This window comes from Phragmites australis, chromosome 8, assembly GCF_958298935.1.
Source record: "Phragmites australis chromosome 8, lpPhrAust1.1, whole genome shotgun sequence".
In the NCBI taxonomy this organism is placed as follows: Eukaryota; Viridiplantae; Streptophyta; class Magnoliopsida; order Poales; family Poaceae; genus Phragmites; species Phragmites australis.
Window position 1 is genome coordinate 1,452,377 of NC_084928.1, and position 15,120 is coordinate 1,467,496.

The 15,120-nt window shown below is 42.9% G+C and overlaps 2 protein-coding genes across 3 annotated transcripts; one reads left to right on the forward strand and one right to left on the reverse strand.

The window, feature by feature from the left end:
* Positions 1-249: 249 nt before the first annotated feature.
* Positions 250-1,140, reverse strand: LOC133926165 (histone H3.3). The gene is made up of 2 exons (XM_062371957.1): positions 980-1,140; positions 250-864 (listed from the first exon to the last, which is right to left on the reverse strand). Exons 1-2 carry the CDS (start codon positions 1,049-1,051, stop codon positions 526-528), a joined length of 411 nt encoding a protein of 136 aa, XP_062227941.1. The 5' UTR covers positions 1,052-1,140; the 3' UTR covers positions 250-525.
* A 4,314-nt stretch (positions 1,141-5,454) lies between these two features.
* LOC133926167 (protein DECREASED SIZE EXCLUSION LIMIT 1) lies at positions 5,455-11,606 on the forward strand. 2 transcript variants are annotated; one of them, XM_062371958.1, is made up of 13 exons: positions 5,455-5,857; positions 5,950-6,012; positions 6,087-6,155; positions 6,557-6,613; positions 7,926-8,125; positions 8,221-8,276; positions 8,443-8,536; positions 9,142-9,208; positions 9,536-9,618; positions 9,762-9,853; positions 10,455-10,561; positions 10,858-10,921; positions 11,180-11,606. In XM_062371958.1, the coding sequence occupies exons 1-13, from the start codon at positions 5,736-5,738 to the stop codon at positions 11,318-11,320; spliced, it is 1,215 nt and encodes a 404-aa protein (XP_062227942.1). In that variant the 5' UTR covers positions 5,455-5,735; the 3' UTR covers positions 11,321-11,606. The 2 variants fall into 2 exon arrangements, with proteins under 2 accessions (XP_062227942.1, XP_062227943.1); XM_062371959.1 differs by having other exon boundaries at positions 5,785-5,857; positions 5,950-6,007.
* The last annotated feature ends 3,514 nt before the right edge of the window (positions 11,607-15,120 follow it).

Consider the following 15,120-nt stretch of genomic DNA (forward strand, 5'->3'; position numbering starts at 1 on the left):
GTTGTGGATACCAAAGCACAAGGTCACGTGGACCTCTCGATGTTCTAAAAGATACAATCCATGACGCGCGAAACTGGGGGCCGAATCTACTCGGCACCATTGAGAAACCAAATCGAAGAGACGGAACCGCTCCGAGTGATTCTGATTGGTCTACGCATTTCCTTCAATTCAACACGATAATCTTCCTAGAAACAATGAAATTTTAGCCCTGATAAAACAACAATGCAAATTTACTAGTAACAGCACCAATAGACGAAGAGGAACGTAATTTTGCTCCTGGTAAAATAAGATCAATGTAATTTTACTCCCTAGCAACAGCACCAATAGTGGTTCATAAGTATGCTTCATCGCTAAGGAAAGCAAAATAATAGCACAAAATAGGTCACGTAAGGCTGACCTGGTTCTACAGGAAAGAGACCAACCCTAATACAGCTATCTCAGCTCTAAACGCGGAAGGAAATCAACAAGTTCGCCGCCATCTTGATCCCCCTTCCGTCCTATTTTGCTGCGCTGATCGACGCGGGCTCAAGCGCGCTCGCCTCGGATGCGGCGCGCGAGCTGGATGTCCTTGGGCATGATGGTGACGCGCTTGGCGTGGATGGCACACAGGTTGGTGTCCTCGAAGAGACCCACGAGGTAGGCCTCGGCCGCCTCCTGGAGCGCCAGCACGGCGTGACTCTGGAACCGGAGGTCCGTCTTGAAGTCCTGGGCGATCTCGCGGACCAGGCGTTGGAAGGGCAGCTTCCGGATCAGAAGCTCCGTGCTCTTCTGGTACTTGCGGATCTCGCGGAGCGCCACCGTCCCGGGCCGGTAGCGATGGGGCTTCTTCACGCCACCGGTTGTCGGCGCGGACTTCCTCGCCGCCTGCACAACCACCACAACGTCTCAACAAAACTAGCCGCAAACTACAAACGAATCTCAGAGAGAAACAGAACAGATCGGAAGAACACGACAGAGATGGGACTAGACGAGAACGAACCTTAGTGGCGAGCTGCTTGCGCGGGGCCTTGCCGCCGGTAGACTTGCGAGCGGTCTGCTTCGTACGGGCCATCTCCTCGACTCGGCGGATCTGTTGGTGGGGAAGATCGAATTCGTTGCGGCAAAAGAGGCGGCTGCGCGAAGGCGAAGAGTGGGGGAGAGGTGGGGCGCTTTATATAGACGGGGAAGGGAGCGTGGGGGCGTGGGCGTGGACCGAGGCGGTTTCTTGTGACCGTTTGGAAAGTGGATTTTGGGGTGCGCGATGCGATCCGACGGCTCGTGCTGGCTGGGAGAAAGCACACGATCCGTGTGCTCGTCGCTGGTTGGCGGTGGGGTGGGGAGCTGCGGATCGATGACGTGGCGGAGCGTTTGGGCCAGGGTTGGCAGTGACTAACGGTCTCTACGTGGGCTGGGCTTCGAGTCGGTGGAGTGCACGCGTAGTCGGTTCGGAGACGCGCTCCGTATGCGGCTAGTATACGTATGTACCGCGTATAGCTAAGACATGCTGTTTTTTTTAAACCTATAGATCAAAGATGTATGGAGACAGTACTTATTTCAAAAAGGTGTAGCCATTAGCTAGTTTGTTTATTTCTTTTCAAGTTTGAAATTTCAAAAGAACGAGAAATATGGATCATTACTCTATATGTGCATAAGGCGTGTAGCATTCGAAGTCTTCGTCAAGAATATGTGAAAAAAATAAGGAAATGTTTAGTTTTAGTTTAATCTTGCAAGGTCTAAGCTATATTTATGATAAATTATACTTTGTTAGTCTATTGTTCTATATATTATACACTCAATTTTGTTTTTGACTAAATTTATCGTACATGTGGCAAAAATTTTATTGACCGCACTTATTTTTGCAAACCATATTTTGTTAAGGTTGGTCATGGCACCATTATGCATGAAACAAACGTGTTCTAAATCCAGAGTATGTTATGAATGATGTCTCCATTTCTATATAATTTGAGCACTTATTTGCTTTTTTATCGTACATGTGTCGTTCAAGCAGGCTGTGAGATGTTGGAAATCTAGAATATATGATGATAGATGATGTCTCCGTCTGTACGTAGTTTGAGTACTTATTTGCTTTTTTATCATGCATGTGCCATTCAAGCAGACTATGTGCATCGTGCAATGTAAGTATTACGGTTTGTTTGTTTCAGTTGGAGATTTTGAAAAGTAGCTTATAGAATTTGGATTGTGAAAAGCTGTATTGTGAAAAGATTTTAGATTGTGGATTTTAAAAAAATTTGATGAATAATTTAGTAAGATTAACTTTCATAATCTATCAAAAGCTGAGAAAAAACAGCTTTTCAGATTCCCACAATCCAACTTATAGATTTTAAAAAGGTATAACCAAAAACTATCTATTTATTTCAGCTTCGAATTATAAAAGCTGAAAGTCACAATCCAAAATTGAAACAAACATATAGTTAGAAATCTATCATTATTGTGCACACTGTACAATATAAATATTGAAAATTCCAATAGGTAAGATAGTACAGTCATGCCTGTACAAACATATGCTATGAAAAGTGGTCCTGTCATACTACTTCCGCATCATACGAAAATGATGCACGTGTCATTCAAGCATATGTGATACTATTTCATAGTACAAACATATGCTATGAAAAGTAGATCATCTCCGTTTGTATGTGGTTTGAGTACTTATTTGATTCAAGGAGTGTACGCGCATTTGCATCCGATTTCGAACAGAGCTGGATATTGAAAATTCTAATATGTAAGCTGGTATTGTTACTCTTATGATTTCAATACGAAAATGATGCACTAGAGTTGCTCTTATGATGGTATTGTTACTAATATCATAGGTAGTTTTTCTTCCTAACCAATTAAGCTACACGTGGTTCTCACACTAACTGTATTTTTTTTACACACTTTGTGTTGTTTTCATATGAAGTGAGCAGTTGTGGTTCCACTTGTACACTCCTTGCATTCGCGCGGATAAAATCTCGCAAACCAATCAGGACCAGCCGCAAGAGGATCTGCAACTCTTCATGTTTAGGTTCCAAACATGTTTTGAAAAAAATTCAAACAAGTTTGAACCAAATGTCTTAGATGTGCAATGTTGTATCACAAGCTCGATTATTCGAAGCTCTGAAATAGGTATTCACGACTAAACTCAATGTGCACCTCGTCCTTCTCTTTCATTACAGTTACCAAAGCTTCCACAAGCCCGTAATGACCCGATCATTAACGGGTAGCAACAAGGGTCATGATGAGGTTTTGATAATTAACAATTAAAGAATTACTAACATACGATACATCTTTAGGATGGAGCAGCATTGTACACATATCTATCACCATGTATACTATGTTTAATAACCGTTATGTGGTAAATAAGTCATATGCAGATATTTTAAAAAATTTATCGTGTTCTACATGAATTAGAAAAATAATCATCTGGATAACATAATTCAAGAATGTTACGCTTATAACTCCGAATATGGTACACTCTATGACATAACTATATACAGAAGGGAGGGCTACCTTGAAGGAAAATCGGAGTGGAGCCATCAAACAAGCTAGAAAGAGAGCTAAACAGAAACAATATGAGTTTAAATAGAAGAACAAATAATCCATTAAAATCCATAGTAGCTTTAAGCCACAATTAAATTCATCCGACAAGAGATTCAAAATTTAGAACACTAGAGAACTTATTAAGATTCATAGTAGTAGATCTAGATACACCCCGTTACAATTATCTTCTCCGAGATTAATCAAAACAACATATTATCTTAAGGGAGGCATGAATCTGTATAAATCTTGTGTCATATTTTTTGATACGCACAATTAATAATTATATATCTCTGCATTAAATAAATATGTGTATAATCAATTTCACTAACTGTCAACATATCACAATAAATACAATTAGAGACATGGTAATTGAAAGCAATATAAACTATTCTAACGAAAGCAAAAAGCATCTCCATCAGGCGTAAATAAATGTTGAGTGGATGCCCTCTTAACCCCAATCTGGCACCAAGAATGTAGGTGTGTAATCAGTTGCTCCATACTAGGGATGTCAATGGCCTGTTCCCCGTTTCCTGACCAGTAATTCTCCTATAGACAACGGGGGTATGACTCTTTCTCCGCTATGGGAATGTTATTGGGGAAGTTCTTTCCCCTAGCAGGTGAAGTAGAATGTGTACTTCCTCTATCTCTGTTCTCGTATCCCTGTGGGGTTTTGAAAATCCTCATATGTGACGTTTTTAGGAGAAATCCTTATTGCAAACAAGTAAATTGGTGAAAGTAAACAAATAACGAATATCATCCATCCAATTGTCATACGAGGGTTACAGTTGATCCCACCATCTTATCCGTGGAGAAGTTGATTTGCAGAAAATCATATATGTGGCCATGAAACATCGCAAAATAACCTATAGATCAACCGTAACTTTTGGATTGAGATCTGACATTTGCACCCATTTGATTGTTTACATCAAATATTTTCCCATTGTTTTAAACATCTATATTGTGTTATATTTATGGTTTTAGACATCTAGCTTGTGTTGCTATGTACTTTTATAAATACTCCATTAGTAATATACATCTATCTTGTATCTTGTGTTTATCGCTAATCGTATTAAATGTCAAAATTCAATCTTGTATTTTATGTTAATGCTAATATTTTGCTTGTAACGGAAAACCGCATAAACGGAGATGGGAAAAGGGTCAACCGAGATGGAGAATTTTCATCAAGGTGGGGATGGGCATCCCTGCTCCAGACCCCAGTGAAGCATTCGGCTCCGAACTTGGCTACCTTTTCCAAGTCCAAATTCATCACGAACGTGCTGTATGGTCTGCTCGCTGGGAGCAAACAACCTGTCGGGAGTTGGATTCTCGATCTCGTATCATTTATTTTTTCGATCAGCTTCGATAGATAGATTCATGAAGCTTGTGCTTCGTAAACGATAAGTATTTTTTTTTTTACATGCTTAGCGCGTAACACAGTTACAATAATAAATACATCTCTTCTTATTACCGGTTACATACATATATTTCGCACGTAACACGCTCGTAGGCGGAAAATAGGCCCGTACTCCCACGTGCTGCCACGCTCGCTTCCACGTGGGCCTATTTCCCACGCGCAGCCGTGCGGCCGCGTTTAAGCATGTGCACATAATTAGTAACAAAAAAGAGATGTACTTGTCGTTGCGGTCACGTTACGGGCGGAAGCGTACGACAGGCGGGTCCATACGAGAGCGGGCGTGAGAACGTGCATGGCAGGCGTGCCACGCAATAGCACGAGGCAGCACACGGAGCACGAGCGTGAGACGTGGACCCACGCGAGGGAGCGAAGCGAAACGCAAAGCTGAAAATACCGAAAACGGCACACATACAAGGAGAATAGAAAGCACTATATAATAGTTTATAGATACTCAAAGCTGATCGGAAGAATAAATGATACGAGATCGAGTTATATATATATATATATGTTGAGGTAAAAAAAGTCCAAATTCACCACTCCGCCTTATACGCTCGTCACGCCGGCCACCATCTTCGGTTCGGTGCGTCGGCGACTCGTCACGCGCAGCGCTCGGCCCTTTTGCCTCCGCGCGAATCTGCCGCTCGCTGCTCCTTCAGACCTTCACCACCACGCAGCGCCCTTCCCGGTGCACACCTCACCGCCGGTCGCCGTCGTCAGACCGCCGAAAATCGGCTCGGGGTTCGTCGATCGCCACCCCGTCGCCTCTGTTCGCCCGTGCTCCGAATCTCAGGCCGGCCAATCGGCCATGGCCAACACCGAGAGGCCGCGCCGCCGCCCTCCGCCGGACCCCGTTGCCGTGCTCCGCGGCCACCGCGCCGCCGTCAACGACGCCTGCTTCCATCCGTCCCTTCCGCTCCTCTTCTCCGGGTACTCTCTCCCACTCCCCAAGACCTAAACCCCTCCCCGATCCTCCACAGAAGTGTAGTTTTTAACGCCTAAGCTTTTTTGCTGTCATCCAGTGCGGCCGACGGGGAGCTCAGGGCGTGGGATACCACGAGCCACCGCACCGCCTCCTCGGTCTGGTGAATTCCACGCCTGCAACTACGAGTTGAGTTTAGTTTCGGGCGATTCGATGTGACGGCGTGCGGTTTTGCAGGGCTCATGGCGGGTCGGCTGGGGTGTATTCGGTGTCTGCTAGTGCCGGACTTGGGAACAAGATCATCAGGTGAGTGGATAGAGGTGAATTTTATCAGTTGCTGTTGATTCGAGGATGTCCAGAAGTTAGCTGGTTCTATTATTCTCTTGTACCAGACTAGTTGAGATGTTTGCATTGTTACTATTGCTAGAAAGATTTAATGTAGCTATATGGAGGACGATTTTGTTGAACCTGCTCGAAATCTCATGTTTGAGATACCATTGCAGAGCATAGTTGTGTAGAATTGGAATCTTAACAAAGTCCGGATTCAATTTCTTATGACTGAACCATCAATCTGGTTCTGCATTCTAGACACTTCAACACAGCGTAGAATATAGAGAGATGGAAGAGATTTCAGCACATATTTTAAGAAAATTGTTTTATCATTCTGATGATTTTGATCAATATCTATGTTTCTGATCTTGACGCAGCCAGGGCAGGGATGGGACTTGCAAATGCTGGGTGATTGAAGAAGCAGGGCTGTCACGGTATGACTCCTTGCTCATGCACTGTACTAGAAGTTGGAAAAGAATAATGTTTGGGGTACTATATGCAGGTTCACACGTTTCCTTTTCTAAAAGGACAATAGAGACCATTTTACCTTAAAATATAAGCTGGAACATGATTAGTGGGAATAAACTCACGAATGTAAATATAAAGAGAATACACATAGATACACAGAGACAGAGGATGTTTGGAATATTAGAAACCATACAGCTCATCAGGGAGAAGTCTTTACAAGACAACTTCTAATTTTATCCCTCAACGCAAAACAGCTATCTGCCTGTCATCACGTTTCAAGCCATCAGCTATCATCCCGTAGGTGTCAATTATCATATGCTAATCATATGCGGTAAACCTATAAATCAGAGCAGAATTGTAATAGTACATTCAGAAGCATCACCATATTTGGGTTCTTGTGCTCCAATATGATTAAATTTTCTCTTCTAACTACTGTGCTTGTCAGATTACCATTGTTGCTATTTATCTTGTGGTAAAACTCAGTGGAAGCCTCCATGATATCAATTAGTTAAAGAGCAAAATATGAGTATTCTTCTGACTACCAATTCATCAGCATTTTGCTATTCATGTTTTGTGGTGTTCTATAACTGTTGCCCAAGGCGCCCCCATAGCCTGCCTAGGAGCTAGTCAATACCATCCCACCTGGCTTGCCTAGGCCTGCCTAGACAGTTGCCTAGCCCCGCTTAATTGCCGATTAGGTGCTAGGCACTGGTTTGCCGCCCGACTAGCGCCTTCTATTTCTTCCTTATTATGGCATGTAGGGAAGCCACATACCAAATTCATATTGGACAACTTATGGCCCTAGATCAAAGTAGAGTGCACATGCTGTAGCAACGCGATACTCTTTAATTCACAGTAATGCCGTCCATATATAAACTGCAGTGATAAATTTATTAAAAACTTCTAAAAATTAGCCAGAAATTAAATAATCATGAATTCTGTCTTTTCTATATAGTTTTGCGCCGATCAGTCTAGATATGTGCCTCTAGTACCTTTATTATCATTATTATTTTTTCATCATCTTTTTAGTTGGATCTTGTGGGTTTTATCTCTAGCCTACCCCAACTTGCTTGGGACAAAGGCTTTGTTGTTGTTGTTGTTGTGACTTTTTGTTGAGAAGCACCTAAGGAAGATAAGTCAATTTGTGTAAGGTTCATGAGGGAATCTGGAGGGAATGAGGGATGTGTATTTCTAGCAAGCTTTATGATTCATGTGTGGTTTGCATTTGCTTGTATGAATCTTGATGGAATATAATCCAATTTTCTTGCCTTCTTCTAGGAGGCCCCTATTTACAGTCAAAACAAGTACATACCATTTCTGCAAGATGTCACTGGTGAAGTCTCCTTCTCTAATACATGCCCCACAATCTGGCTCAAGCTGCTCAACTAATGATGGAGAGCCACGAAGAGTAATGATTGAAGAAAATACAGAATCTCATGGTGTAAATTCTATGGAAGGACCCGAAGAACACGAGCAAGGTATGGTGCATCCACTTTATCCCTCTTGTAAAGGAAATGGTGTCAGGTAACTCTTAGTTGATTCTTTCCTCATTATTGACTAATGGATTGGCTAGGCATTACCTCTAATGGACAAAATATGATGGCAATTGCTGGTCAAGAATCGTCCCAGGTCAGTCCATTATTATGCTTACTATTGGACAAAGTTGATTTATTGTATGAAATGACTGATTAGTATTAGAGAATGGTTGGATGAGCTGTTACAATAGAGTAAAACTGTCTGAACTTTATTTTCTTACCTTTATTTTCATGCTGTAACTCAAAGAAAAATTCTGCAGGTTGAGCTTTGGGACATCACAAGTGCAAGAAGGATATTGTGCTTGCCCCAAACATGTAGTGCTAATACGACAGATCACCCTACTAAGCAAAGAGGTTCGTTTTCACTGTTCCACTGTAGTTATGTCGCATGACAAAATACTAGTGCCGGTTAATTATAGTATGTGGATCAGGTTATGCCTTGTAGTTTTTCTTTGTAGAGCCTTCAAACATTATACTATCAGATCCTGGGTAGCCCCTTGGTGATAGTACTAAAAGCTGCATTATTATACTGTTGACTTGGAAGATAAATATTTCCTTATTTCTCCATTTTTATTTATTTGATTTCAACAAAAAAAATCTGGATTACGACATAATTTTACTTGCTTCTGTAATATGGAGTATATTCAAGCTCATAGCCACACATTGGATTTTTAGACACATCTAGCAGATAGTTGTCAACTCCTGCAATTATCCAAGAAACCTGTAATTTGCAATTAACCAACTTCTCTGGCATCACTGGACTCTGGAGCAAGCTTGTATATCAGTATATATATGGGTTACGATGGATCCCTTTTCCATAATATGAGATTGGAGTGTGGTATAGTGCTCTGCATCTGCAGAACAGTCATAAAACTCCCTTTAAATTGTTCAATGGTATTTGTTCACCCTTACTGTTTATTCATTAAGTGAACCTTGAAAGCTTATTCTGTTGATTGTAGGACTATGTATGGCTGTGCAAGCTTTCATCCCCTGTGAATCTGCCGGCTACGTAAATATTTTGTCAAGGTCAAATATGCCTCTTTCATTCTCTGGCCTCCTTTCTGATCTTCAAAAGTTGAGGACTAAATATGGTACCTTGATCTCTATTCTAACCACTTGAATTATTCATTCTTAAGCCACTAGCTAAGTACTTGATCTAAGAAATAATCATGCTTCTGGGGCTAATTACCGGAACCTTTATATTTTATTCACAAGAGAATCCTTCTTCTCCAGTCATTGTGTTTAACTTTATATCTTTGCTGAACGTCAGTTGGATTGTTCCCACTGAAGTATTTTAACATTTCCAGTTTATGTAACGGGTTATTAACAGTGCTCTGGTTTTATGGACACCAGTTATGAAGATGGAAGCACTCTTTGGTGGGATGTACGAAAGCCTGGGTTACCTTTGTCTTCAGTGAAATATCACTCAGAATCAGGTCTCGTGCTGTCCCCTCTCATTTTTCTCGTTTTTTAGTTGTTTAACTTATATTTTTCAATTTTCAATAATATTTAAATTTATCTTCTTTTGGTAGAATGGAACGGCGTATGATCTAATAAGATTCTTGTGTGCACTGTGCAGCTTTATCCATTACTATTGATGGGTTATGCAATGGTGGGATCTCAGGAGGCGCTGATAATAAAATAATCATGTTCACTCTCGATCATCCAAAGGTGCACCCTTGACTGTTTCTTTTCTTTCCTAGCTATATGTGGATTTTTATGCTTATCATGGAGGTGTGTGCTGTGAGTAATGATCTTCCTTATGTACTTATTTACTACATGCCTGAATATACCTTGTATTCCTTGCAGGTTTCCTAGTTAAGTAGTTATATCTTTGTCAATGCAGCATTAGTAATTTTCAACCAAGTATATGCAACAGCAATAATACATACAGGAAGTGCTTATAAGATAAGAATTTATTATTATATAGGAGAAACATGTTTTGGGGCTAGCTAATTTTTATTTGTTAACTCTTTTATATCGAATGGACATGCAATATCGTGCAATGTGTTAGTCTTTATACAAGGTTCATGAGTAGCATATAGACCAACCATTTTATTAATTGGAATGCTTTGCAGTTTCTGTTGCAGTGTTGCTATTCTGGTGATAATTATTAAAGAGTGTCAATAAAATATTCTGTAGTTCATCACAAAAATCATCTTGACTTGAAGATGTAGTGTTTTTGTTCCATAGGAGTGCTTGTAATTGCACAGTGAACCACATCATTTGAATTCCTTCATATATGTAACATGTTATTTCCTTTTGGTTACAGGGTAAATTTGCTCTTAGGAAAGAAATAGAACTTGAGCGACCGGGTATAGCTGACACAGCGATTCGGCTAGACAACAAGATTGCAGCAACCGCTGGTTGGGATCACAGGTGTTTCCCTATTCTTGGCTTTTACTGTTGACTAGGGATGGCAATATAACCTATTTTTAGTGGCTTTCATTTATCAACTTGCTCAGGTCAGTGACTGCATCTGATTTGATGATATTACTATTTGGTGGCGGACACAATCTAAATGGCAATTAAAATTAATCTTAACGTGGTTGCAGTGATCATGGATGCTACTGAGAATATGGGGGACTTCTTATTGTCATCTCTTCTAGTTGTTGGCTTTAAGTTTGCAATTGTTTGCATTTGTGTGATCTTTTGGTGGTTTTACAAACTTGCAGGATTCGGGTGTATAACTACAACAAAGGAAATGCTCTAGCTGTGTTGAAATATCACAGTGATTCGGTATGCAACTTAGTTCATCTGATTGCATTCCTAATTTTCTTTTCATATTTGGTAGTCTTGTGTAACTCAACCAATTGATATGGACTTACCTCCCTCAGCTAGTCCCAAAATTCAAAAGTATCATTCTCATTCCCTGCTTTATCAGAATTGAAATATGTTTGCACTTTGTTCGTTAGTGCCAGATTGATATTCGATTCAGTTATCACTTAGCATTCCAATTTCTGCAGAATTCTGATGCTGTTTTTTTTTTGCTTGCAGTGTAATGGCGTGACTTTCTCGTCTGACTGCAAACTGATGGCTTCCTGCTCGGCGGATACTACGGTTGCATTATGGGAGCTCTATCCCCCTAAAATTCCAAGCAAAGCAGGCATCACAACGACGGATGAGTTCTCCTGTTAGTTTGGTTAGGTCTGCAGTGCTGAAACCTAGATTAGTGTGTGTTTGGTTGGAGGATAATATTGGATCTTAGATGAGATATGACCATCATGTTTTGTTGGATGAGGCGATCATTTCTTGTTTGGTAGTTTAGATATGATGATCTAATTTCTTGTTTGGTTGGACAGACAGAATTTGGATGAGGTTGACAGACAGAATTTGGATGAGATTAGTTAAAATTTTGTAAGACTTGTCATATTTTAGTTTTTATTAAAATATAATTATGCGAGATCTTGTTTTATTGATTTAATTGTAATGAATATAATAGTACAATTGGACTGCAAATCAGATAAACTGTTTAGGAGATAATATAATTTAAATTATGCTAGCAAAAAGGTGTATTTACTCTAATTAACTAGAATATGCTATATTAGTAGGGATAAATTTCATCCAAGGATGTTTTTGTCTAATTTTAAAAAGATTGGACGTCAATCTTCTATCTAGGAATACCTCTGTAACCGAACATACTCTTAGTGGATGATAAGTCTTGCTTGTATTTTCACGAAGGTATATTGCCATGTTTGGTGTTTTTTTGCTAAATTGCCGGACAGCAATGCAGTGAAAATTTGAAGTTATCGCAAACGATTGAGAGTAAGTTATGATCCGATGCAAACAGCCAAGCGAAGGAAGAGAAACAACTGAAGACATGCAAACTCTGTGAGGCTGTTACCGTTGTTTCGAACGTTATGTCTGATGCATCCTCGAGGCCAAGCCAAACTTTATTGCACAAGTTTGTTACGGAAAAAATTTGGCCATGGCACGGCAATTCTCCGGGCACGATCACAATTTAGCTTGGAACAGCAATAAAACAAACACGGCCGGAAACTTAAACTCGTGAGAATTTTTGAAACGTGGAAGCTACTGAGGTTTTGACTCTTGAGTACACGGATTAGAGTATTTAAAAAACGTTAACAAAGTAATGTATTGATGCCTTTTATCATAAGCTTCTTCAGACTACACATCGATGATAAACGAAACACTACATTCTACTCAAAGGTGACCATAGAGCGTCATGGCAACATGTCGGGTACAGGCGGAGCAAATTTGTATCCAACCCACCAGCTGAATCGTCTAATCCAATCCATACCCGTGAAGGGTGATGTGCAAATTTTCATACCCATGCCTGTCAGATACTCAAAACTCGCCGATTCACCCGTGGGTACCAATGTGCTCTGCGCTCTGCGGCGGCAATGGCCGGCTGGGGGTGGGACTCGAGCGGGCAGCAGTGGCGAGGCACGGTCCGGTGGTAGCGGGTGGTTGGGGGATGGGTGCGGGTGGGAAGTGACGGCGACAGTACGGCGTGGGTGAGCAGTGACGGCCGACTAAGGGAGAGGTGCCAACGAGCGGCCTGCTAGATGGGGGTGGGATGCAAGCTGGCGGTAGTCTGCTGGCTGGGGAGGGTCATGGGCGGGCAACAACGACGACAACGGGGTGAGCAGTTAGGGGAGAGGCACGGCTGGGCGGCGACAGCGAGGCGCGGGCTGGCAGCTTGCCAGGCGAGGGCGGGACATGAACTGGCGGTGGTCGGTCGACTAGGGGAGGGTTGTGGGCTGGCCACGATGGCAACAATGGGGTGAGCGGTTGGGGGAGAGGCGCGGCTGGGCAGCGGCAGCGAGGCATGGGCGAGCAGCCTACCAGGTGGGGGCGGGATGCGAGCTGGCAACGGTCATTCAGCTAGGGGAGGGGCACCTATGGGTGGCGACAACGGGCACAAGCGGGTGGCTGGGGGAGGGGTGCAGGTGAGGCATGGCTTGGTGGTGGCGACCAACTGGGTGGGGTTCGCAGCTTGGCGACGGCGACATCGATGTGGGGATGGAGATAGGGATGCCCAGGTGAGGGTTGGGTGGGTGCAAAGCTAGCCAAGTAGCCGCCCAGTTCGGCATGGCACGGGCTCAGCTAGGCACGACACGGCATGTCTGGCTAACTAACCGGTCTGTGTTGTTCTGGCCCACGTGCTAGAGGCTCGACTCACAACCACGGCGAGGCGGCGGCGTGTAAGCAGGGGCGTTGAGTTCGGGGAGGCGGCGCGACGGTCGGGGTGAGGTGCGGAGGCAGGGCGGGGTGGCGAGGCAAAGGCGTGGCTACCAAGGAGGCGGAGGCAGGGCTGGTTGGCTAGGGTGGCGTGGGGTGTGAAGGCGGCGTGGGCGTGGCGGAGCAGGGCAGGACAGCCAGGGTGGGGCTTAGCTGGGCTGGCCTGTGCCGGCACGACATGTCACGGCCTCAGGCTAGACACGACCCGACACCTTGTGTCATACCGACCCGGTCTGACTAACTTCGAGCCGTACCGTGCCTGGGTCGTGCCTACAGTGGCAGGCCTCGGGCTGGCCCAGTAGACACGGCCCGAGGTCATGTCTACTGGTGAGCTTTTATAACAAACTTGTCTTCCCTTTTTCTCATTCACTAGTGAGCTTTTCTGGCACAACGTCCTGTGGGGTCTTTTTGGTTGCCTGTGTGCTCTAGCTTTCCATTTATGTGATCTAATCTCACTGTAGCTAGACTGCATACATACAATAACACTTTGTTTATTTGCTTGTGTTCAACCTGACTAAAAAGAGATGTTGTTTGGTTTCCCGCACAGAGACATTGTATGAGGTAAAAGTCATAATATTTATTTTATATAACTATACGCTTATAGTACTTACTATATCTCTACGAATTGATGACTCGAATGAATGTATTGTTGAGATATAAGTACATATTTATAGGCTAAGTACATAAGCGCCATAGGCGCTTGATCTAACTACTCATGCAGTCGCTGCCGATCCACCAAAATCGCTCATGATCCACCAAAAGCGCATGCTGTTGAACAGATGAGGACGACAACCGCCGGGAGAGCATCTGAGATGAGCGTAGTCAAGTGCACTGGAAGAATAGAGCGTCAGAGGTTGCGTGGATAGGAAACATTCCGCTGACAACCCCCTCAGTCTGAACTCGATAAGATGTGCAGACTGCGCCGAAAATCACTGAAGAGAATTGCTGGTAAATATTTTGTAAAAATGTCTGCAAAATGCGACCCAGAAGGCACATGTAGAGCTTTGATAGCGCCCAAAGAAACCTTCTCACGTACAAAGTGCAGATCTATTTCTATATGCTTTGTCCACTGATGATGTACCGGGTTGGATGAAAGATATGTAGAACTCACATTATCACAAAACACAACCGAAGAGCATGTGGGTAGCTGACGAAGTTCACCGAGAAGCTACTGTAACCAACAACATTTAGCTACAGCATTGACGACGTCTCGATATTCTTTTTCAACACTTGATCTTGAGATTGTGACTTGCCGTTTTGAGAACCAAGCAACCAGGTTAGAATCGAAGAACACGCATCAACCTAATGTAGACCTCCTGGTGTCCGGGCATCCAGCTCAATCAGAATCTGAATAAGCCATGATATCACGAGATGAAGATTAGTAGATCTGCAGACCAAAGTCAAGTGTGCCACGAATATAGCGAAGAATTCATTTGAGTAGAAGAAAATATGGCTCTCTAGGATCATGCATAAAAAGGAAATTTTTTTGTACTGCATAACTAATGTCGGGTCGTGTAAGAATCAAGTATTGCAAAGCCCTAGCAAGGCTACGGTATGTAGTGGGGTTAGAGGCAGGAGCTACGATGCGACCTGAAATTTTGGCTTGTTGTCAATTGGAGTGGTGTAAGGATTACAATTCGACATGTTTACTCGAGTGAGAAGGTCCAGTGTGTATTGTTTCTGAGAGAGAAAGAGTCCTTGCGAGTTCCTGTGTACAAAGATCCCAAGAAAGT